This window comes from Protopterus annectens, chromosome 2.part1 (assembly GCF_019279795.1).
Source record: "Protopterus annectens isolate FY-2018-M chromosome 2.part1, PAN1.0, whole genome shotgun sequence".
Lineage (NCBI taxonomy): Eukaryota > Metazoa > Chordata > Ceratodontiformes > Protopteridae > Protopterus > Protopterus annectens.
In genome coordinates, this window is record NC_056729.1 from 342105978 (window position 1) to 342131649 (window position 25672).

The 25672-nt window shown below is 41.3% G+C and overlaps 1 protein-coding gene across 6 annotated transcripts in view; it reads left to right on the plus strand.

Annotated features, from left to right (window-relative positions):
* Positions 1 to 25028, plus strand: part of SEPSECS (Sep (O-phosphoserine) tRNA:Sec (selenocysteine) tRNA synthase) — a 1234889-nt gene extending 1209861 nt beyond the window's left edge. For all 6 annotated transcript variants that reach the window (XM_044062171.1, XM_044062175.1, XM_044062174.1 and 3 more), the window contains one exon: positions 24441 to 25028. In XM_044062171.1, the coding sequence (XP_043918106.1) occupies positions 24441 to 24630 (190 nt within the window). In that variant the 3' untranslated portion in view covers positions 24631 to 25028. The remainder of the gene's footprint in view (positions 1 to 24440) is intronic.
* Positions 25029 to 25672: the final 644 nt, after the last annotated feature.

Consider the following 25672-nt stretch of genomic DNA (forward strand, 5'->3'; position numbering starts at 1 on the left):
TCTTGAGAAGGGACTAGAGGCTGAAAGGGCCAGCCTGGGTTGAAAGCAAACTATTGAATCCACCACTCAAAGTCCTTCTTTAGACAGTGAAGTAGAAGTACACTGAAACCCAAAAGGTGATGGTGCTGCAGCCAAACTGACTTGAGGTACCATTGAAACTTCTGACTCTGGCAAGATGAAGCATTGGAATAGAAGAGGCAAAGAATCCAAGGGCCCAGAGAAGCTCCCTAGCTGGTATGGCGATCAGAGGAAGAAGAGACTGAAAGAAGGCTGTCAGTGACAAAACTTTTGGTGGTGGAAGAGAGGCCAACAATGGCACTGTCTTAATCCTGCATCCCAGATATATGATCCTGAGAGGGGGTTAGGACGGACTTTTGGAAGTTGATGGTGAACCCCAGACTTTGAAGAAGAAAGATGGTAAACTCCATATCCTGTAACAGACAACTGGTAGAAGGCACAGCAACAGGACGTCTCGATAAGGAAAAATCTGAATGCCTTGGAGCCTGCAGAAAGCAATCACAGGAACTGGGCATTTTATGAATATTCTTGGGGCAGTAGATAGGGCAAAACAGAGAACTGAAATGAAAGGAAACTGAATCCAGCACTCAAATTCCTTCTTTAGACACTGAAGGAGAGGTGCACTGAAACCCAGAAGGTGACAATGCTGCAGCCAAACTGACTTGAGTTACCATTGAAACTTCCACATATGCAGTCTGGCAAGAGGGGCTGTCAGCTATCTGTTAACTCTTCAGGCAGTATACATTCCTTCAGAGCAAAGAAAAGTAAAAACTTCCTGAAAAGAGGGTGAATAGGGATATGAAGGTAAACATCTTTCAGATCCAAAGACACCAGAAAAGCCTGGCGTAATGAGAAGAAACAGGGTTTGAAGAGTAAGCATCTGAAAAGAAGGGACCTTGAGAAAGGTGTTGAGCCAGGAGAGAGATCCAGAATAGGTCAGCCCTCAAGTGCTCTCCTTTACCCTACTATCCTTATCAAAAGGCAAAAGTTTGGAAGAGGGCAAAAGCTTAGAAGGTTTGTCAGAAGAGACTGACACCACACCAGGACCACACCAGGATCAGCGGAAGGACATTTAAATAAAAATTGACCATCCTCAAGTGCCTCATTTCATGGACCTAGGAACATCCTGGGAAGGGCGGACAGGTTGAATGGTTCCTTAGTTCACTAGGTACCCTAGAACCTCTAGAAAGTGAGGAAGTTACTTTAGAGGAGGTTGAAGAATCCCTGAAAAAGGATGGAGAGACTTCCATACCATGGAGTAACCCTGACAGATTATAGAACCAGAGAGTCTGAAATGATGACACACAAATTTGGAAGACAAAGGGAATGCCAAAGAACAAAGGAACCTGGTCTAAAAGAAGGGGTGGTGAATTGTCAAAGAGAAGCAGGCATATTAGACAAAGGAGGCTTCTGGGCCAGAGAAATCTGAGAAGCCTTAGCAGAGGGGACCAACCTACCACCCTTCTTGCCCTTGGAGGCCTGGTGGGGTTGCCTGTGAGCAAAAGCAGGTCTAGAAGGATAATTCTTCTGGAATTTAGAGATAGGAGAGACAAAATATGTTTAAGGTCCTGCATGGTTTTGCCTTTTTCTTGATGAGGCTTAAAAATAGCAGCAGCAGCAGTCACAAAAAGATGTTTATTATCTAAAGGAGCATCCAACAACTTGATCTTTAATGTCCTCCGACAGAGACTGAAGATGAAGCCAGGAATAACACCTCATGACAGACCCAAAAGCTGCTGCCCCAGAAGGGGCATCAACAGCATCATAGCTACACTTAATAGAGTGGCAAGCCACTTGAGAAACAGAGCCTAAAACAGATAAAGCAGAGGATTTCCCTTCAGAATCAGGGAGGTCAGAAATAATCTGACAAGCCTGAGCAATTAAGGCCAAAGAAGAGTTGGTTATGTGGGTCTGGTAACTAACGACCCTAAAGGCCAAAGTAGAAACATTGTAAACTTTCTTACTAATCTTCTCCATTACCCTACTATCCTTATCAGAAGGCAAAAGTTTGGAAGAGGGCAAACGCTTAGAAGGTTTGTCACAAGAGACTGACACCACAGCAGGATCAGCAGAAGGACATTGAAATAAAAATTGACAATCCTCAGGAAGCTTGTAGAACCTGTCAGGTTAATTAGGATCAAGACTTGGGAAGAAGCAATGAAATTATCTGACAAGGCAACCAACACAGGAGGAACTGCATCTGGTTTCCTGAAGCAACTCATTATGTTTTGTCTGAATATCAGACACTTGAGCAGAATCCTACTTAAAATATTCCATCATATTAGCAATTGTGTTCCCAAACAACACTTCCTAAAAAGGAGACTAAGGGCTAACATACTCAACTTCATCAGAATCCTAACCCAAAGGTGAAGGAATCTATGATGACTAGACAAAGACCCCTCATCAGACACTGAATACTCATCTGAGGATTCTGGTTCCCTAAGCCATTTAGAAGGGGTATAGTTTCAAGGGAGGAACAGGCACCAAAACCCATTGAGGAGGCCTTAGGGCCATCAAAGCAGAAAACAACCCCTGAGTAGACTCTTGCCATTCCCTTTGAGGATCTGTAGGATGGACCAAAACATGCTTCAGTTTTTGTCTTTTCTTGGAAGGGACATCAGCCCTAACAAATACAAATAGGTTCCAACCCTTGACAAGATTCAGTAGGAGAATCCATAACCTCCTCCCTTACCAATATCTGCGTAATCACTCTAGACGTCTCCTAGATAATCAACCACAGTTCCCCTCATTGTCCAGAGCAGGCGCCTGCAAAGCCTCAGGTGATGTGCAAAATGATGGATCCACGCCAGTCTCTGACAGGGTTGCGGCAGAGGAATCTGATGTAGACACCAAATGACCTACAGTTACCTGCTTCTAGAGGGGCATCCGGTGGAGGCTGCACAGCTAAAGAATACAGCCGAGACTTATTGGCCACTTTCTTACCTAGCAGGAGTATCTCTGGGTTAATGGATTCTGCCACGATACCCTGGGCTAACTGTTTAAGCTGTTGTTTTTCAAGATTTATGGCTAGAGAAGACAAGCGGCTTCTGAGTGTCTGCCGGCTAACATCTGCCTGAAATCAGCTGGGCGTATAAGTGAATTTAAGTACACTTTTACCTGCTCTTTTGCATATAGTACTTACTTAATTTATTTATTTGTGTTTTTTACTGAATATTAACTCAACTGACGTTGTGGCTGTCTCTCTACAAAGTACTTTTTAGAATTTCTGTGTAGCCATTGATAGCAGTGGGAGGTAGATGTTCATCGTGTTGCTGGGTGTATAAGTGAATTTAAGTACACTTTTATCTGCTCTTTTACATATAGTACTTATTTAATTTATTTATTTGTGTTTTTTACTGAATATTAACTCAACTGAAGTTGTGGCTGTCTCTCTACAGAGTACTCTAGAATTTCTGTGTAGCCATTGATAGCAGTGGGGAGTAGTTTCACCTCATCACTGACATTCTGTCTTGCCTTATATAAGTGGTACATTTTGAGATATCTCTGCTTAATATCAGAGCTTTGGCTGGCTAAAGTCTACCTGAAATCAGCTGCTGTATAAGTGAATTTAAGTACACTTTTATCTGCTCTTTTGCATATAGTACTGTATTTAATTTATTTGTGTTTTTCACTGAATATTAACTCAACTGAAGTTGTGGCTGTCTCTCTACAGAGTACTTTTTAGAATTTCTGTGTAGCCATTGATAGCAGTAGGGGGTAGTTTCACCTCATCACTGACATTCTGTTTTGCCTTATAGAAGTGGTACATTTTGAGTTATCTCTGCTTAATATCAGAGCTTCAGCCGGCTAACATCTACCTGAAATCAGCTGGACGTATAAGTGAATTTAAGTACACTTTTATCTGCTCTTTTTCATATAGTTCTGCATTTAATTTATTTATTTGTGTTTCTCACTGATTATTAACTCAACTGAAAGTAGTGGCTGTGTCTCTACAGTTAGTTCCCCACTCACCCTCCCTGTTCTTGTTCTGGTGTTAATATTGGTGGCTTTGAAATTGCCCGCCCCTCTTGTAAATTTCTATTTGGATAATCCTTCTGGGCCCATCTCATTTCCTCACTCAGCTGAGTGCAGTGAGATCATATTCTGATTTCAGGCACTCCTACTGTGTTCAAAGAGAGCATTTGGGAAGGACAACCCCTGTAGCCTCTTAATCCTGCTCTGTTCCCTCCCTCAAAAAAAATAAATAAAAAATGAAATAGATATATATTTTATTCAGCTGCTCTTACTGTAACTGTCTTAGTTGCTCTTCTGCATGCTGTTATCTGGTCAGTCGCTCTTACTCTGCACTTATTACTGCTTGTTAGAAGCCTTCTAATTTACTGCCTTCTGCACTTGTTTTTTAGTCATTTGTTAATTTAATTGCATTTATTTGAACTGTATTTGCCGTAGTGTTGCTACACACTCAGGTGTGATGGCCTGCACTACAATTTGAATTGTATTTACTGCTGTTTTAGCTGCTTTTCTGTAACAAAAAAAAAAAATTCTAAGCTTGTTTCCTGCCTTTCCTGTAACTAGTCAAGTCCAGATACAGACTTGCTGTATCCAGGATTGTTGGTAAGCTTCTAAGCCCCCCAAGCCTTTCTGTGCTGGAGGGAAACCTTCTAGCTTATCAGTGGGAGTGGTAAGCACAAGGTAGCCTATCTACCACGGGAAGAGTGGGTTTTGGCCCTGAAACTGTAGTTCGTTGGCCGTTTGGACAGTTTTTCCATCTGTTTCTACTTTCTGGTTAAAAGCCCGTTTTGCGTTTGGTCCCCCCTTTCCTGTAACTAGTGTAGTCCAGGTACAGATTTGCTGTATCCAGGACTGTTGGTAAGCTTCTGAGCCCCTCAAGCCCTTCTGTGTTAGAGAGAAGCCTTCTAGCTTATCAGTGGGAGTGGTAAGCAGTAGGTGACCTGTCTACCACAGGAGGAGTGGTTTCTGGCCCAGAAATTATAGTTTATTGGCCGTTTGGGAAGCCTTTCCATCTCTTTCAACCTTCTGATTTAAAAGACTGTGTTTGCACTTGTTTCCTGCCTTTCTTGTTACTAGTCTAGTCCAGGTACGGATTTGCTGTATGCAGGACTGTTTGTAAGCTTCTGAGCCCCCCAAGCCTTTCTGTGTTGGAGAGAAGCCTTCTAGCTTATCAGTGGGAGTGGTAAGCATCAGGCAACCTATCTACCACAAGAGGAGTGGTCCCTGGCCCAGAAATTGTAGCTATTGGCTGTTTGAGCAGTTTTTTTTCCATCTCTTTCAACTTTCTGGTTTGAAAAGAGACATGGAAGAGCTCTCTGATCATGTAGCCCAGGCTGGTATGACCCTGACCCTGAGTAGCATCCTGCCCTCACCAAGAATGATACCTCAGTATAAAGAAAAAATGATCAGTTTCAAAAATTGGCTAAGCTTCTAGTGTCATTCAAAGGGGATCCAGTGTCTGTCAGCCTGGGATGACATGCTCTACAAGCCACTTTGCTTCGCAAGAGATGGCTTGCACCTGTCAACCCTATGCTTTGGAATACTGGCCAAGGTTCTTGCTGCCCCCATAGTGCCTTTTTTAGGCAAGGCTCAAAAGTCAAACCCACCTCCGTAAACAGCACAATTAACAAAAAACTGAGGGTTATGCTACTCAACGCCAGGAGTTTAAATCTCAAAATGCACGCGCTCGAAGCACTCCTCAGTGTGGAGAACGTAGACATCTGTGCAGTAACTGAAACCTGGTTCAAGGCTCCAGAGAGAGCACCTCAGCACTACTGGGCTACAACTCATACCACACGATTCGGCCACAGAACACGGACCGAAACACAAAAGGAGGGGATGTATCCATATTCATCAAGGATACCTATACCTCCAGGTTAGTGGCGCAGCATGATACTTCTAAGATCATCCATGTGCAACTAACATCAGGCAAATCTGCAGTGCAAATTGTGGCCTGCTACCAATCACCCTCCATGACCCAGGACCACCACTCCACCTTTCTGGAGACACTGGAAAACATGAAGGTCCTTTCGAACACCCTGATATTGGGCGATTTCAATTACCCTACCATTCACTGGGAAAACTACTCAAGTACAAATTCCCAGGCCCAGTGCTTCCTGGAATTCATCAACTCAAACGCCCTGGATCAGCTGGTAAACTCCCCTACCAGAGGTGAAAACATATTGGACCTGGTCATCACCAACATGGGCGACAGGTATTCCACACCGGAGGTCAACCTGTCACTGGTTAGATCAGACCATAAACTAATCACTCTGGATGTCCACACCCCACCACCACCACCAACTAAGGAAACCACAGTAAAAAACTTTTCTAAAGCAAACTTCACCTTACTTAAGACATAGGTAAGTTTCACAGCCCCCGCACTAAAGGATAATGCTGCCCAAGGTGCAGAAACCTTTACAAATGCACTCTATGAGCACCTACAAGGATGCATGGATCGTGCCATCCCTAGCAAAACCAAGACTCACTCCTCTAAGAGAAGAAAACCAGTTTGGTGGACCCATGCAATAAACAGGATATACAATAGAAAGAGGAAACTAGTTCAGAAAAAAAGCAAATCCCAAGAAGGAAAGACATCCCTGATCAGTATCCGTAAGAAACTAAGGTCCCTCATGAAATCATCCAAGGCTAACTTCGAAAGAAAAATAGCCAAGGATTCAAAAGATAACCACAACGCCTGCTTTAGCTATGCTAAGAATCTAAGTGGCAACTCGCAGATATGCACTGAACTATTGCAAAATAGCACAAAATATATGGAACCTACTGATATTACCAACATCTTGGCAGATAGATTCAGTGCAAACTTCACCCCCCTCTCACCTCCAAAAGGGCCCACAACAATACCGGAAAAGTGTAGTGTCCCAAAAATCACAGACACACAGGTGAAAACAGCCCTTTCAAAAGCCAAAAACACAGCGTCAGTGGGACCAGATGGTGTCCAAGGCTGCGTGAACTACAGAACGAACTAATCTCCCACCTAAGCATGCTGGTCAACCTCAGCCTCTCCACAGGCTATGTGTCCATAAAATAGTGCACAGCAATGGTTATTCCTCTCCACAAAGGAGAGGCCACAACTGACCCTGGTAACTATCGCCCCATAAGCTTGACTAGCCTGGTCTACAAGGCTATGGAGCGCATCATCATGGAACTCATTAACAAAGACATTGGGAACCTCCAAACACTTGACCCGACCCAGTTCGGCTTTGTTAAGGGCAGATCGTGCCTACTAAACCTGGTTGACTTCTTCGAGACAGTCACCAAGGCCATAGATGAGGGAAAGTTGGTTCACACAGCCTACCTTGACCTCGCCAAGGCTTTCGACACCATTCCCCACTCGGGTATTACAGAAAAACTCACCAGCCTGAACATAAACCCCTACGTCATTAGATGGGTTGCCAACTGGCTTATAGACAGAACTCACACGGTAAGAATAGCGGGCTCCAGGTCCAGCTCTAAACCAGTCACAAGTGGTGTCCCGCAAGGCTCGGTCCTGGGACCCCTACTGTTCAGCATATACTTCTCAGAAGTACAGGCAAACACAGGAAGACTGTGGCTAACCAAGTTCGCCGATGACTGCAAACTGTTACTTTTAAAGATTCTAGTAAATCATTATTATGAAGTAGATAGAGAACTGTAGTACAATACAGGTGATACATTGGCAGTGGTTAAACCATTCACTGCATTTTTGGAGAGTGGCTTTAACTTGAGACTCAAGATATCAGTACTACTTTGATTGTGCAGACAGCTGCTAATCATTAGTACTTGAACTTTTCATTAGTAATGAGGGTTCAAAACAGTGCGTTAGCACATCATTTTAAGTTACCACACTTGCTGAAGCCAGTAGATTTTCATTATAAATAAAAATTTATTGCACAATGTGGTTATGTAATAGCAGGCTGTAAAATAGAAACAGGGTGTCTTTTTGTGCCATACTTTAACGATTCAAGAATATCTAGTAACAAACTGAAATAGCTGCAGAGTGGATTGACAATGGAGGTCAGACTAGTGTGATGCAATGGTTGATCACAGAGATGGGTCTGCATCTAATGGACCTTCACATCTCAGGATTCATAGCTTTGGTACCATTAAATATTTAACAGAACAGGGTTTTATCATTTTAATAGTACTGGCTTGTATGTGGTCACTGCCACAGACCATACAGCATGGAGTGGTGAGGCTCTTACAGAAGCAGAAATGCATTGCAAGAATGTTACTAGTGTGATAGGTGTGACTGAACATTGGTGTATTCTTACTAAGTGGAATAGAGAAGACAAATATTTATTAACAAATTAGCTTTGATTAAATGGCTGTAGTTTGTCTTTAACAGAAGAAGGAAAACAAGATGCTTGATTTATTGCAAGGAACACTGCAACAAGCAAATCAGACCAAAAAAAACTAAAATACTTTTGATAAAAGAAAGCCAGAGAATATCTAATGAAATCACAGAGATAACTACAGCTCTTTGGTATGCCTTTTTTGTAGAAGGAAAGATGTTCAACATACTGTTGCATCCACTGATGTAAATAAATGCATTATTTTGTGCTGTTTGTATTGAAAAACTTTGGCTATGGTACACGAATTTACAGTGAGTAATACACTTAATAAAAAATAAACACTGTGAGCTGCTTATAACAGTGGTCAAAGAATACTTCTGCATGTGGCATGTGACATTTAACCTGCTTATTTTGTTTCAGCAAGCAGAGTGAGAGTAGTTTCTATGCCTCCTAAAGAAAGATTTGAGCTTGTCATGAACATTGTCCTGCCAGAGAAAGAGAGGCAGTCATTCTTGTAGATGACTGTAAGTCTTGTAAATATGTTTCTGCTACAGAACCGGTTAATTTGTTACATTGAGAACTAGAGACAGTTCAGTGAATTTCTTTGATTTATTTGTACTGTATTTAATAAATGTATTTAAAAAATGTCTGATGTTGCAAGGGACTTTGGATCTTCTGCCATGTGTGAACAGTCAATGGTCAACTATCATGCATGGTTCTGTTGTTGAAAGCCACTAATCTACTGAGTATTGTTTGAATGTAGGTCTACCCTTGTCTGAGCAGTGTGCGGTGATTTTGTTGTGAATAGTGGTTGAAAGAGTATTTTTGGGTAGAACAGTTGCACCTCTTTTAAGGTGTGTTTCTATCTCGATGTGTATCTGACTTTTTCTCAAATACTTTGATGTTTTATTTGAAACAAACAGTGAAGTAACTCCATTGCTGGACTTTAAAATAAGTGATTTACTGACTGGTACCAGTAGGAAGGCTAAAGTACAGGACACTCAGTTTCACTGTTCCTTGCATGTAGGCTGCAACCAGTGCATGGGATGACTTCATTTCAGGAATTCCAGAGAGAGAGAGGGCATGAGGTAGTATTAGCACTAGGTGTAAAATATTATTAGCCACTGTAAAATATTATTATCAGCAGGACAGACAGACACTGTACTACTGTATCCGTTAATATTTATTTGTATTAGTACAAATTCTTGCCAAACCGTTAATACTGTCAGAGTTATTTCAGTTCTATTATAACACGGGTAGACACATGTAACTGCAGACTAATGCACACTTAGTCATAGACGTCACTAAAGAGTGAAAATTACTGTCCAGTTTATATACTCTTTTAAATGTCAGTGTTATTTTAATGTCCTTGTGACTTGTTCTTCTGGTTTCTGTTTGTGTCATGAAAAAGTTCATTGGTTATTTTTAGCCTGGACAGTTTCTGTTGAAATGACAAATTATGTCCTCCTTTGGTTATTTTCTTCCCTGCTGTATCTGAAGACTTCACAAAAAGTCTCTCCACGTCATCTTTGCGTCACTTGGTGTCTGTATTTTATTTCATGTATTTCTGCATCTGAAAGCTCACAGAAAGTCAACTTCCTTTTTTCTCTAACAGGATGCCATTTATACAGTAAGCCCACAGCTATATGTTATTAATATCTAAGCTGAACATTTACACTAAATCTTTTTAATAAAAGGTCACAACTGTTCTTGCAAAGCAAGCCATATTTTCTTTTACTGCACGCACAGTATAATTTTGGGGAAAGCATTTTAATTTATACAGTCTATCAATTCCCCCTTTTTAATTAAAACCAAGAAAGTTGTAAGACAATTTACAACACAATATGATCTTCAGTACTTTGAATCCCTTGGTCTGTTGCAACATATGGATCCCTCTTCATACAGTGTTACATTACAGATGGCTGTTGCTTGATTAATACTTTTATTAACACAAATCTTAACACACACGCAAACTGCTGTAATTAAGCAGATCATGACAAGAGCAATTAATGCGGAAATTATAGTACCCCACCATCCTGAAAACAATCCACTTAGCCAGTAGTTAAACTAACTAAGCATGTTTTATTTTCGCAGGTGTCAGACACATAGCTGTTATTACTTATCTATTCCTAACTGCTTTCATGCTTACTTAAGCAAGTTGTCAGCCTTGTAGTTGCACAGAAGCATTTATTTCAAAATCTTGTCAAGTTAACCCTTGCTTTACAAGGCAAAACGTTGTAGAAACAAGTATATTTCTTTTGCATTGCAACATACATTTAATTTCATTATTGCACATACATTTAATTTCATTATTGCTTTGGGAAAAGAATAAAAAAGCAATTTACAGGAAAATGTGATCCTCTGTACTTAATAGCCTTTCTTCATTGTTAACAACAGTTATTTGTTTGACAATTTTATAACACATTTCCTGTGTTATATCTGAGATAGCTCCAAAAGTTGCATTTGCTATCAACTTTGTAACTTTTCATATTGCCTTAGTGGCACCATACCAGTGAACAATGTCAGCTCCTGAAATTAACACCATTTCCTATGTCCAGCTGTTTTAAAATCTTTCCTTGTTTTCCTTTTTTTTTTTATCATGAACCTCCCTCTTTTTCTTGTGATTTTTTACTATGTCCTCTGGTAATGTGTGAGTAAGTCTTATTATTGGAAGTACATGCTCTATGTAACAGAATTTCTCCTCTTTCATCTCTTCCTTAAAAAGGAGTATTATGTGTTTATTCCCTTGCTGTTTTTTCTTATATTTTCATCGACTGTAAATTTTTTTTTTATGGCTGATTGTTTTACAACTGTATTTTTATAGGATTCTTTAAACATAGAACTTGTATGTGTAACCTCTACAGGGACTGCATGTAATGGCATTTTCCCGCTTTAAGGAATGTGGCTAAAAACCCAACAATTTATGTGCCTTTGCAAACAAATTTTACATGTTCAAAAATATATTGAAATCAGGTATCCGATCATGATGTCTCTCTTCTCGTGATCTATTATATCTGAGTATCTCTCAACATTTTTTCTTTGCAACTGTTTTATTTGCATTTGCTTTTGTATTACATTTTTTTAGATTGCTTTGTCCTGCCCATAGATTGCTATTATAGAAACAAATTTAAACTTTATTAAGACTGTTACTGTACTGATACTGTTTACTTGTTATAACTTACACTGATTTTTATGAACCAACATGGTGTGCTGCTTTTGCTTAGATTTTTATTAGCTGAAAAATGCTATTTGTCTACGTTTTTAATGACTCTGTACTTTACTACCTGTATGTATTCCTGTATATTATTACCAGGATGGCAGTTACATCAGATTGACTTATGATGTTGCTGTACTAGTTTGTTTATAAGACTGTTTGCTGTTATATTTTATGTAAGACAGTGTTTTGAAAATATGACATTACAGTCGCTGTTTTTTACCAGTATTGATCCTATTTGCTGTATGCATAAGCTGCCTTTGGGGACATATTGTACTTTTAATGTGGGGGGGGGGGTTGACCCTTATGTAAGAGTGTTCAATCTCGCCGTTTGTTCTTACACACGGGGTTCGGAGCCGATCCTCGGCTCCGAGTCGGCCGAATTGCAAAGCTCTGAATCTCAGAGAAGCTCGAGACCAGCCCATATCCCACAATCCTCCCTGCCATTACTCGGATCTAGTTTGCTGCTGTAACAGATCGGATCGAGGAGAGCTCAGACCAGATAGAGAATTGAGTTATTATTACTATTTTCAGATAAGATACTGATTTTTTTTTCTGATATTTCCTTATAGTTATTAGATTATTATAGAAGTGCTGTGTGTTTGTGTTTTATATATATATATATACCCTTTTTTTTTCTTCAGGCACCCTTTGTGGCCTAACCCTTTTTCTTCGGGTGTGGTTTTTGTGAGTGTCTTCTTCATATAGCCTTTTCCATATATATATATTCTTATAGGATTAGTATTTTTTTTTTTTTTTTCTGTACTCATAGTTTTTGTTGTTATTGTACTATGTCAGAAAAAGCTAAATCTGGCTTTAAAATATGTCAGTGTGGGCAGAAAATGTCCATTACTGACAATCATGCTTCCTGCGTCTACTGTCTTGGCCCTCTCCATCTCCAAGAGGATTGCTCTATTTGCCATTCCTTTAGCGGGAGGGTCATGACAGATAGACGCAGGAAGCTCATAGACAGAGGATTGCTGAAGCCTGCCTTTCAAGAGGCTTTGGACAAGTCGGATCAGGCTTCTAAATCCTCAAAGGGGTCGAAGATGTCGGAGCGCATGTCATCGGCTCCGAGTTCATCTTCTCGGGTTCGTTCGCCGGTTCCACAGATCTCGGGGCCGAGCGTTGAACATTTATCTTTTCCTGAGCCCCAGATCTTGGAACTGGTGTCGGAACTGCCACCACCGTCCATTCTTCGGTCGGTGCCATCTTCGGCTCCTTCGACCCGTTCTTCCAGACCCTTGTCTGAGACAGGTGTGGATCGTGTCGTGCAGAAACTCATGGAAAACACGGCCCTTTCCAAGTTAATTGCAGTTTCCTCCCAGTTGGTGTCGAAACTAGAAGGCCTCCCCATATCTCCAACGGGTCCTCCTTCGAGACCCATCCAGATCTCAGAGCCGGGAGAAGATGACCTGATGATAGTGGAGCCCTTGGTGCCAAAACCGTCCATTGCACGATCGACACCTTTGACTTCGACTCCTTCGGAACCATTAGGGGAGTCGCGGAGCCAACGGTCTTTGCTCGGTTCTGGGACCGAGAGTCGTACCGACCTGTCGGTACCGACTCTCCCTCTCGGGGCCTCTGCACAGACTGGCTCGGCTCCGTCCTCGGGGTCGGAGCCCACGGCACCTGGTTCTGGGATGCTTCCGTGTTCTTCGGAACCGGGGGAGCCCTCGGCCAGGGGTTCGGGGGCCTTTGACCTTATGAGGAAGGTATTGTCTGCACAGACAACCACATCATCAGGGGAATCTTCTCCTTCCCCAAAAGGGCCACTTTCTGTTTCTGCTCCCACGATCCATCCCAAGCGTCGAGCCCAATTGCCTCAGCCACCCCCAGAGGGTTCCCCCTGTTCCTTGGAGGCCTCACCAGAAGCCCCCTCTGATGAAGTCCCAAGGAAACGGTTGTGCAAGAGGAGGCACATGGATTCCCCACAGGAATCTCTAATGTCTGACACCGACTTAGATGAGGCAGAGGGGTCCCCCAAATCACCCTCGGAGGATGTGTCATTTGCAGACATCCTGGAGATCTTGAAACAGAGGGGTGATTGGCAGTCCCTAGCCCCCTCTGAGGACGAGTCGGTGCTGCTGAAGGATTTTGGGGCTCAACCTTCTACCTCCTGGATGACTCCTCCCTTTGATGAATTAATGGATTTGATTGCTCGAAGGGCGTGGGAGACACCTGACACAGTGTGGAACCAGTCCCTAGGAAACCAAACAAGTTCATCACTGCCCCCCAAGATAAATCTTATCTCACCAAGGGAGTCCCTGTCGACGCTATGGTGGTGGTGGCAGCCACGTAAAAGGAGATGTCCGAGTCTTCCTCATCTGTTCATCCTCCTAATAAGGATTCTAGGACTATGGACAGATATGGGAAGCGCATTTTTAGTTCAGCGACTTTTTCCATGCGTTCGCTAAACTACCTCACCCATTTCACACGTTTGCAGAGGGATCTCATCAAGGAGCTGGCAGATACCCTCCAGGGTAACACAGATGCTGCTGTTTCAGAAAAGGTAACAGCACAACTTAACACCCTCACCTCCATAGTAAACTCATCCATGAGGCTCATCTTGTATGCAGCCGAGGGATCGAGTAGAGCTGCAGCTTCAGCGATTGCTCTTCAAAGACAATCATGGATGCGGCTGTGCTCCTTTGCGGAAGCCTTCAAGTCTTCCTTTGCCAATGCCCCTTTTGATGGTGCCACAGTTTTCGGGCCCAAGGTTAAGGAGACTCTCACTCGGTGCGAGCAAGAGGGAAAGACCCTGTCTGCTGTCGGGGTCCGTTTTTCCGCTCCTACTAGACTGTACCCCAAAGGGCAATGAGGCGGAAAAATGTGGTTCCGTAAGAATCAGGGATCTTTCCAGACCACACAGAGTGATACTCCCTCCAGAGGCAGAGGTGGGGGTAGAAATGGAAGACGCCACCACGGCGGCAGAGGGGGTCCGCATAACCAAGGTGACAGGGATTCCATCCCTGGGAAGCCTTTCCAGCACTCCTGAAGGGAGGCCCGGCTGTCCTGCTCTGGAGGCAGTCGGGGGTCGCTTAGCTTTATACCCACTGGCCTGGCTAAACATTACTTCAGATTCTTGGGTAAAAAGCATTATAACCAGAGGGTACAAAATCCCCTTCATTTCAACACCAACTGTACAAAGAAAGTTTCCAGACGTGCCACCATTTCAAAGCTGCTCAAAAACAGAGTCATCCAACCAGTCCCGGCGGACCAAAGAGAATTGGAACTTACTCAAGGTTCTTTTTAGTTCCAAAAAAGAGAGGGGACTGGAGACCGATCTTAGATCTCAGCCATCTCAATAACTTCGTGAAGAAGGAAAAGTTCCGGATGGTCACGCTTCAATCGATCCTTCCATTCTTATAGAAGGACGATTGGATGTGCTCTATAGATCTCAAAGATGCGTACTACCACATCAAAATGGCCAGACCGTCCAGAGATCACCTGTGCTTCCGGCTGGGAGCCAGTCACTTTCAGTTTCGAGCTCTGCCCTTTGGACTCACCTCAGCCCCCAGGGTATTCACCAAATGCATGGCAGTAGTTGCGGCTCACTTGAGACGACAAGGATTCCAGGTGTTTCCCTATCTGGACGACTGGCTCCTCACCGCCACCACCGAGCGTCGCCTATTGCAAGCCAGAGACTATACAATCGGCCTTTGTTCCCACTTAGGGATATCCATAAACTTCGAAAAGTCTTGCTTATCGCCCTCACAGTGTATTTCCTTCATCGGAGCAGATCGAAATACACGATCGACACTACTGAAACTCCCCCCAGTAAGAGCTTCAGAACTCAAACAACAGGTCCTTCTTCTTCTGGTCAGCAAGAAAGCCCCAGCCAAACTGGTGTTAAAAGTGTTGGGACTGATGGCAGCCGCACTAATTGCAGTCCCTATGGGAAGGTTACACATGAGGATTCTACAATGGCTGCTCTTCGCGCAGTGGTCGTTCCAACACCTACCCCTAGTGCTCGAGATCAGGATAACAGAATCTTGCAGACGGGACCTCTCATGGTGGGTGCGCGATCAGAACCTCACTGTGGGTCGTCCGTTCTTTTACCCAGTCCAACAGCCATAATAACCACGGACGCTTCCCTGATAGGGTGGGGGGGCCTTTTTCAGGGAAGAACAGTCCAAGGAGAATGGTCCAGCACAGAGTACACTCTACATATAAATGTTCTGGAGTTGAGGGCGGTGTTCCTGGCGTTGCAACACTTCCAAGCCCTCTTACCTCTAGGAACAGTGGCAGTTCAAACAGACAACATGTCTGTAGTCTGGTACATAAACAAACAAGGGGGAACCAGGTCTTACCCGTTATGCAGAGAGGCCATGAGAATTTGGCAATGGGCAGAGTCCACGGGTCGCTTTCTGATAGCAATGCACATCCCGGGGTCATCCAACGTCATTGCGGACAGGATGAGCAGAGCCATCCTGTTACCTCACGAGTGGTCCCTCAATTCACAGACTGCGGAAAAGAACTTCCGCAAATGGGGCCAGCCTTGCTGCGATCTGTTTGCTTCCCCGTTGAATGCAAAATGCAGAAGCTACTTTACCCTTCTACCCCCTCCGGGGGATGTCCCCATGGACGCACTGATACACGATTGGCCCCCGGGTCTCCTATATGCATTCGCACCGACTCCATTGATTCCCAGATTTCTACAGAAAGCCAGGAACCTGGAAAGGACTATAATACTCATAGCCCCATTCTGGCCTCGTCAAATATGGTTCCCCTTTCTTCTAGCCCATCAAATAGAGGAACCATGGATTCTGGACCCAGTACCAGATCTGCTGACACATTCGTCGGGAGTTCCTCACCCGTCTCTACAGTCCCAAAAACTAGCAGCTTGGCTGCTCCGCTTCCCTGCCTAGCCAGGTCTCATCTACTCCCTCCGGCAGTTCAGCACATCCTGGTTGCTTCTCATAAAGCTTCCACTACTAAGCTCTATATGAGTAAGTGGAAACGCTTTGTATATTGGGCATCTAGTCAAAACATAGACCCCTTGGTAGCTCCTCTACATAAAATTTTAGAATTCTTATCCATCCTTTTTCACGAAGGAGCTTCTACTTCCACTCTAAGAGTACAGTTGGCGGCCATATCAAACTTCCATATTGGTGAGGAAGGTTCTCCCATTATGTCTCACAGACTTTGTAAGGCCTTTATGAAAGGAACCTTCCATCTTAGACCGCCTGTCAGAAAACCTTTCTTTCCATGGAGCCTGAATTTGCTGCTGTCGCAACTCATGTTGCCACCTTTTGAACCTGCTTCGTCATTTTCTTAAAGTTCTTATCGTGGAAGACGCTGTTTCTCGTCGCCGTGACCTCAGCTCATAGAGTCTCAGAGCTGCAGGCATTATCGGTCAGACCACCTTACTTGATATTCCATCCAGACAGGGTCTCTTTGCGTACAAATCCATCTTTCCTTCCAAAAGTATGCTCAGTTACGAATATTAACCAGTCTATAGAACTCCCTACCTTTTTCAAAAAACATACTAACAAACTGGAGTATATGTTGCACAAGTTGGATGTTCACAGGCAATTAAGATTTTATTTAGATAGGACCAAAGCTTACAGGAAAACGGATCAGCTCTTCGTTGCATTTGCAGACAATAAAAAGGGCATGGCAATTACTAAACGTACACTATCTAAATGGCTTGCTGACTGTATAACATTTGTATACTCTACATCAAAGCAATCCTTACCCACCAAACCTAAGGCCCATTCTACCAGATCCATTTCCACTTCCTTAGCTCATGCGGCTCACTTGCCTTTGGACACTATTTGTGCAGCAGCCACGTGGTCTAAACCACATACTTTCATCACTCATTATAGAGTGGACAAGGTCTCCAAGGATAGGACATCATTTGGTTCCACTGTGCTTAGGAACGTTCTTCCATGAGTCACTCGGGGTCACGGAGCTAGGGACGCTACCCGTGTGTAAGAACAAACGGCGAGATTGAACACTCTTGCATAAAGAAGTTAGGTTCTTACCATAACGTTCCATGTAGAGTGTTCATCTCGCCTTTGTTCTTACATTCCCTCCCTTTCCCCCCATGTGTTTGGAAGAACTGGTAGGATTAGAGTCTGATCGACGTGTCTTGACCCCTTCCGGGGTATATGGTCCCGTGTGTCATGGGATATATGCTTAGACCATTAGTTATTGCTATGGTGAGAGAGTGTCTCTGAATGGCTGAAGAGAGTGTATGCTTCTAGCACCGCAGGTGTTGGATCCTTTGGTCTGGTTTGTTTGCAAACTAGATCTGAGTAATGGCAGGGAGGATTGTGGGATATGGGCTGGTCTCGAGCTTCTCTGAGATTCAGAGCTTTGCAATTCGGCCGACTCGGAGTTGAGGATCGGCTCCGAACCCCGTGTGTAAGAACAAAGGCGAGATGAACACTCTACATGGAATGTTATGGTAAGGACATAACTTCTTTTTTTGTTACCATACAACCTTTTGTCATTTAGGGTTTGTCATAGGTACTGCCTTAAATGTTACTCCATTTCCAGACGTAGATGACATAACCAACATTTAATTGCATTGTTTAGTTTTGCATATACCATTTGCATTACTGTAAATGTATTTACTGTATCTGTATTAACTTTACACTGTATCTGTATTAACTTTACTGTGTGTCTGTAGGTTATTTTGTGTTTATTCTGAATCCATCCTGGCTTATTAAATCAGTAAAGTAGTATTTATTTTTCTGTCTTTTCCAGTCTCTTTTGTTTAATTAGCATTGAGTTTTGTATACTAACATCGTCTTCCATTGCTTTAAAAGATCCCTGTACTTTGCTGCCAACTGATAACCTGTGTTCTGTTAATTTATTGCTTTAATGCCTGTTGCCTGCCATGACCTGGGTTATAGGGAGGATTATCCCCATATTCTACTGGTCATAATTTACCATTTTTATTATACTGTTAGTGTTTGTAATTACCCTTTTCAGCAAGGCAACGGGTTTGTCCTTCCTTCTGTTTATTACTTACCTCCTTTTTTTTGTGTACCCTGATGTTTGCAGGTTATTTGCATATATGCTTTTTCTATTTATGATTTGCCTGTTGCCATTGTTATATCCTCTCCCACCTCTTTGGGGATTGGATATTGCTTCTGAAAAGGAGGAATGTAATCCAAAGGATTACCTACACTCACTGGTACTGCTAATTTACCACAATCTGTCTTTGATGTAGCCTACAAGGGCTGAAATTGTGATTTGATTTGCTCCCATTTATTATGCAGTTGTGAATGTCTCTTGGTAGTGTCTTTTTATAGTTACTTACATCAATTACAAAGCAAGGAAATTGCTGAGCTGTATCCCAACTATCTTCCATTGTGGCTGACCATACAAACTTGTTATTGAAATCAGTTACTATTCCCAGTTTGCCGAGAATATCAACCCCCAAGGATTGTTGTTCTGCAACTGGAATTCATAAGAAATGTACCCTGTATTGAAGATCCATTTTCTGTGAAACATATTTTAACTGGCTTACTGCTTATAGCCATGCAAGTGCTGCCATCAAAGCCTTGAATGTAAGATTTTTTGAACTGATTTACAGGTAACTGTTTATTAGTGACTGCCCCTGTATCAAGTAGGACATCTTTCCATAGTGTCCCCTCCATCCATACATCCACTAACAGGCATCTGTCCTTTTCACGTTTAAAATTTGTGAGAAAGGTTACTTGGAGGGGGGGCACACCCCTCATCAGAATCATATTCATTCTGATCTGTTTTCCTGGGTATGTCTCTGATTACACAGACTGCATGTTCTGTTCCCTGTTGACTGTTGATGTCTTTCCTGTCTAATGTGTACTTTGTACTTTCAGTTTATTTATTTTTTTCTGTATCCCTCTGTGTTTGTTCCTGTGACTGAGTCTCCCTTAATGTATTTTCTTTATCTTGATTTCTTTCCTTATTTTTGGGTTTTGCACTATTATCTGCATAGATACCCTTTTCTGTTTGACTTTCCTTTCATCTTTTATAATATGGACAATCCTGTTTAATGTGTCCTATTTTCTTACAAGTAAAACATATCACCTGTTTTTCTGAACTTCGTTGTGCATCTGTCTGTAACCCTGATGGAGCAGAAGCTGCTCGTGATCCCCCTGTGTTTGTTATTTCATCAGACCATGTATTACGTCCCCTTCTTTTCCCCACGTAGTCTACAAGCTGTTTTTGTACATTTTCTATGTGCATCTGCAATACTGCATACTTCTCTTAAACTGTCTAGCACTCTGGCTTTTCTGTTGCTCCAGGTGGAGTTTGAGATGTGTAATCTCTGAGTCTGTATTTATCTGTCTGGCAGAAACTGATTTTAAAGCTGCATCTGCATTTTGCAGAATGTCACTCACTGTCTGCAGGAATTGCTTCAACATACCATCTTGCTTGACCAAAACATTATTTTGTTTTTTTCTGTCATGCTATTTAGACTGTCTGATCATTTTGAGATAGTTTTTTTATTTTTTTTTTAAATAGTGGAAACTAGCATTACCTTGTCTGTTGTTTAAAACAGTTATGTGAGTCTAGGCACTCACCAGTTTCAGCTGCTTGCTTTGCTTTGACATCTGCTAAAGCATAGCCTGTTCTGTATTACATTTTTATGTGCTTTGATTTTGACAATGCTAAACTTTCCCTGTAAATCATTTTGGGAATCAATGCCCATAACTCCCGTAGTACTGGAGCATGTTTTAGGGGTTTGCTAACACTGACGACGAATCCCCTTCTGACCCAAACTGGTATGTGTAAATGCAAAAAAAAAAACATTTAAATAAAGCATAATTTCAAATAGACCACACAGTGCATGTCAACCATCGTTTAAATGCCAACATATTGAAACAAAATTCCTTTCTTGTCTTGCCACTGAGGCAGAGTCTGCAATAAACAAGACTATTGATATATGTCAGCAGGCGAAATAACTGTCATTTCTGCTGAACCCTGCCCAATGTCAGTTGGTGTATTTTGTACTCCTTGTAAACCTTTCTGGGCTTTTTGTAACTGTTTTGTCAGATTACCCTCTGTAGTTTGTGCCCTTAGTAAATGTTGTTGGGCTCTATCTGATTGTTATGTTAAACCAGAAATGTCATGTAAAGTCTGAATGCTATGCCGAGTCTGTTCCTCTAAATGGCATTATTGTCCCTTACTACTGTCTCTAGGGAAATTTTGAAAAGCTGTGAAAACCTTTTCTTTAAAAGGTTAATATTAATAGCACACTCTACTATGTTAGAATTTTCTTCTTTCTTTATGTGCATCTGCAATATTTATTATAAATAACATTTTTATGTAGTCTATTTCATTATTGACATTAATTGCATACACTTGTACTGTATGAGATTTAGGTGACTGCAGAAGGTACATTTGACTGTTGTGTATGTGAAGAACTAACAATGCTAGAATCAAACAGATTATCAGAATAGGATATATCTTATGGTGCAGCTTGGCTTACATACTAGACTCCTGTGACAAGATAGACATAAGTTTGGAAAATTACTTCCACATAAAAAACGGTCTTTATGAATTGCTGTACATTTTATGTATGGATTGTAAGCATTTATGCATTTACAAACACAACTGTTGTCTACATTTTGAACATTAAACATTTTAGATTTACATTTCATGTCTGACACAGAAGGTTTAAACTATGTAAATTTATATGTACAATATGTGGGCATTGTAAAGTTAACTGTGTGTACTGGCATCCATGTTATAACTGTGAAGAATTTACCGTATTTTGCATAGTTGACAAACAGGTGATCAGGCTGAAGTCACTTAGAAGACACTGTGTCCTTCAACAGACGAATTGATGTTGGAACGTTGCAGGACAGCTTCTACGGCGTCACTCTGTATCCACCAGCGAAGTATGAACTGTTGATGCACTGGAAATGTCAGTCCGTTGAACTCACGGAAAATTCAAGGCCTTTATGAAAAATTAGCTGTTGGTAATGGATAAAAAAAAGGTTATGGCCAGTGGACTAGGTTCACGGCCAGTCGGCTAGGCTCACCATTGTGAAATATTATTAGCCACTGTAAAATATCAGCAGGCCAGACCGACACCGTACTACTGCATCCATTAATATGTATTTGTATTAGTAGAAATTCTTGCCAAACAGTTAATACTGTCAGAGTTATTTCAATTCTATTATAACACGGCTAGACACACATAACTACAGACTAATGCACACTTAGTCATAGACGTCACTTTGTCTTTTCGGCTTTTCCCGGGTAGGGGTCGCCACAGCGGAACTCCGGTCCGCTAATGATTGGCAGTCGAGTTTTATGGTGCCAAGTTGCCAGCCCGACACCCAACCTTCAGCGAAGGCACTCCCATTCACGCATGTCTTTCAGAGGCCACTCTACCGCGGGGAGGACATGCAGACTCCATACAGAAGGCACTCCAGCCGAGAATCGAACAGGAGAACTTCTTGCTGTGAGGCAACAATGCTACCGCTGTACCACATAGACGTCACTAAAGAGTGAAAATTACTGTCCAGTTTATATACTCTGTTAAATGTCAAACAATGTTATTTTTAATGTCCTTGTGACTTGTTCTTCTGGTTTCTGTTTGTGTCATGAAAAAGTCCAATGGTTATTTTTAGCCTGGACAGTTTCTGTTGAAATGACAAATTATGTCCTCCTTTGGTTATTTTCTTCCTTGCTGTATCTGAAGACTTCACAAAAAGTCTCTCCACTTCATCTTTGCGTCACTTGAAGTGTCTGTATTTTATTTCATTTATTTCTGCATCTGAAAGCTCACAGAAAGTCAACTTCCTTTTTTCTGTAACAGAATGCCATTTACAGTAAGCCCTCAGCTATATGTTATTAATATCTAAGCTGAACATTTACAAGAAATCTTTTTAATAAAAGGTCACTTAACTGTTCTTGCAAAGCAAGCCATATTTTCTTTTACTGAACACACAGTATAATTTTGGGGAAAGCATTTTAATTTATACAATCTCTATCACTAAGTGTTTGCACGTGTCATCCAGTTGCCATAGTTCACCTTCATAGCATTGATGCCACTTTTCGCAAGAGGGATGCTTGTCTGCTAAAGGAAGCAAGGCAAGCTATTAAGTGACAGTGGCCTGCTTTTATGCTGATGTACCTTGACACATTATTGCTTTCCTTTGTGATACAGAATCTCTCCAGTACCTAGTTGCTGGACCTAACCTGCTTATTCATTTGCAAATTAATCTGTCTGGATTGCTTGCTGACATGTAGGTAAAATAGTCATAATAATGTAATAGTTTTGAGTAAAAACTAATTTTCAAAGATGCCTCAGTTGTAAGCATGCTTCCCACTTCATATCCCCCTTGGGTCATCTGTAGTCATACAAAATATGATTCACTGACTCTGGGTTGGCAAAATAGCCAAACACTGGGGGGACATCTGTGACATTCACCCACTATTTATTTTATTTATTTTACATTTGTTTACCGGGTTAGTCCAACTGGATACATATCCCTTTTCAGCAGAGACCCGGGGAGAAAAGCTCCACAGTTAAACAGGTATTAAGTTACATTTCAAAAAGGCAACATAACATGGTAAGGTATAAAATGTTTCAACATAACAGTTGCATGAAAGTTCAGGGAAAAAAGAGAAAAGCGTATACATAATTGAGACAAGGTTTAGGTTTGACATATAACAATTTCATAATAACATTCACCCACTATACCAATATTTTATTAAGTATAGCTTAGAAGAATGATTCATTGACTCTGTCATGACAAATTAGGCAAAAGCTTTGAGTGTGGGGGAAGGACACCTCTGATGCCCTGCACCCTTCCCTTAAGTATAACCAATTTCAGGTCTGTAGCATCTCAGGGTAGGTTGCATCTCCTGGGATGGAGTTTATCAGCAATTAGCCAGTTTGACAGAGATGCTTTAATTGTGTTCCCTAAATGCCCAACATTTGTCATTTTTCCTTCCCTTTCCAGCATGTTAGAATAGGATTATAAACTGTAGTGATGTTCTGTTGATTTTATTGTACAGATCTTTTCTCAGAATAGTGCTAAGCTTTACTTTAGGAGGATATAGTGGCAAGCGCCAAGTTGTGAGTCTGCCATACGTCTAATGTATTCAGGGTGACATAACTGGTACTGTTAATACTCAGAAGCTAGAACAAACTGTAAAGCAACTGCTTTGGAATCTGCCCTCGAATTATTCTACCTGGCACTTGTATTGTGCTGAATGCAAAACAAGATGTACTCAAAGATCTATTTTCAAAGTCAGTTTTTTAAATACAAACATCTATTTTTTCAAGTGTAAATAGCTTTGTGGTTCTTTTAATTTATTTGAAATGTATGTACTTATTAACAATCTGTGATGCATGGAGTAACACTTTCTAGTAGCAGCCAGTTGGCCGAGACATTACCATTGTTTGTAGATAAAAATTGAGTAGTAGTTAGACCATCTGATTTAGAAGTTTGTGAGAATAGCGTGCTTTTGTGATGTAGTCAGTATAGTGGCATTATCGCCTGCTGCCAAGCTTAGGTCTACTTACATTTAGACCATTTCATCACACAGCAAACTTTAAAATGGGAAGTATGGCAAGGAAAGTTTATGTGGGAATATAACAGCTGCATCTCATTTTAATACATTGTGTGTCTAATCATGTTCTTTTCCATTTTTTAGTGCAAAATTATATATTAATAAGAGCATCTTTGAAAACTTAGTAGACTGGTGCGTTTGAAACGGCAATATGCAAAAATGGCGGCATCATTTGAAAAGTGTAACTAAAGTTAAAAAATAAGTTTAGCTCTATTTAAATTTGCTTTAACCAAATTATTTTAATTTTGTAAGCCATAAATTTAAGTTAGATTTGACATAAGCAGCTCTCAGCAATGTCTATAAAATATACAACTAGGGCATAAATGTGTTCAAATTAAATTTTTTTTTTTAATTTTTCATCTGCAATTTTTAACTGTGTTCTTGTACATTATTTGTCTTGACAGGGTTGTCCCCCTTGGCTGCTCACAAACCGTGAGTGGTTACACGTTTCAAGGCTTTATGTCACATAGTAATAGTTATCCTTGTGCGTACCTCAACGCTGCATCAGCTATTGGAATTAAAAAGGAAGATGTGGACCTATTTATAAAAAGACTTGAAAAGTGCTTTATTGCTTTCAATAAAGAGAAAGTTTAAGCAAAAATACCAGAAGCCGGCACAGAATGCTCCTAAGGATGTGAAAATATATTTATGCAAGTGTATTCTGAAAGCCCAGGACATGTCTTGTACATTTGCCGAGTAGATGGTGCAGTTTTTGAAGCTAGTGGAATGGAAGAAACCATGTTGTGGCTTTCGTTACTAACTCATGCATTTACTTCACTGAAGCACTTTTAAAGTGGGTCTATATTGGATGATCAAACTTTCAAAAGTTCGACTGTCGTATGGTCGAATTTTTGAAAGTTTGAACATTTAAAATGGAGATCTGTGTACAGCAAGGAATGGGAAGATTTCCCTTTTCTGCACTGTAGTGCGATCTCGGAGTTGGTATATTTAAAGAGGGGGGGTGCAAGGGGGCTTGCCCTCATGCTTAAAACATTCAGGTAGGTTATTTGTGTATTTTATTTTTTTATTAGATTTTCGAACTTTTAAAAGTTTGATCATATGGTGTCGACCATATGACACTCGAACTTTTGAAAGTTCGATTATCTAATATAAACCCTTTTAAAGCATATCCTTAACTATATGCTGTGGTACTAAAATGTAGTATGCTACAGATACCATGTTTCTTATCTTACTGGCAGCATGGTGGCTTAGTGGAAAAATCCCTGTGTAACAGCTTCAGGGACCAGGATTCAGTCCTGACCTTCACAAGTTATCTTTGTGTAGCTTTGAATTTTCTCCCCATGTTGGCATGATGAGTTTTCTCTGCAGAATCTGTTTTCTTCCTACCTCACACAAATATGTTGGTTGATTGGCTACACTAAATTGGTCATATATACATTGTGTTTAGCCTTGCCAATGTCTTCTGTGTTGTGACTGAAAATGGTCCAGAAAGGACCCTATTGATTAATCAATAAAATATATTGAATTCCAATCAGTTTCTGAGGCAAAAATACCAGAAATTGTAAGAAAACTGTTTCACAGTAATTTGTGTGTAAAGTAACACACACCTTGTCATGATTTGTGTATGGAATAAATTATTTTAATTTTTGCTCCTTGTATAGTACGTTGTTTTTGT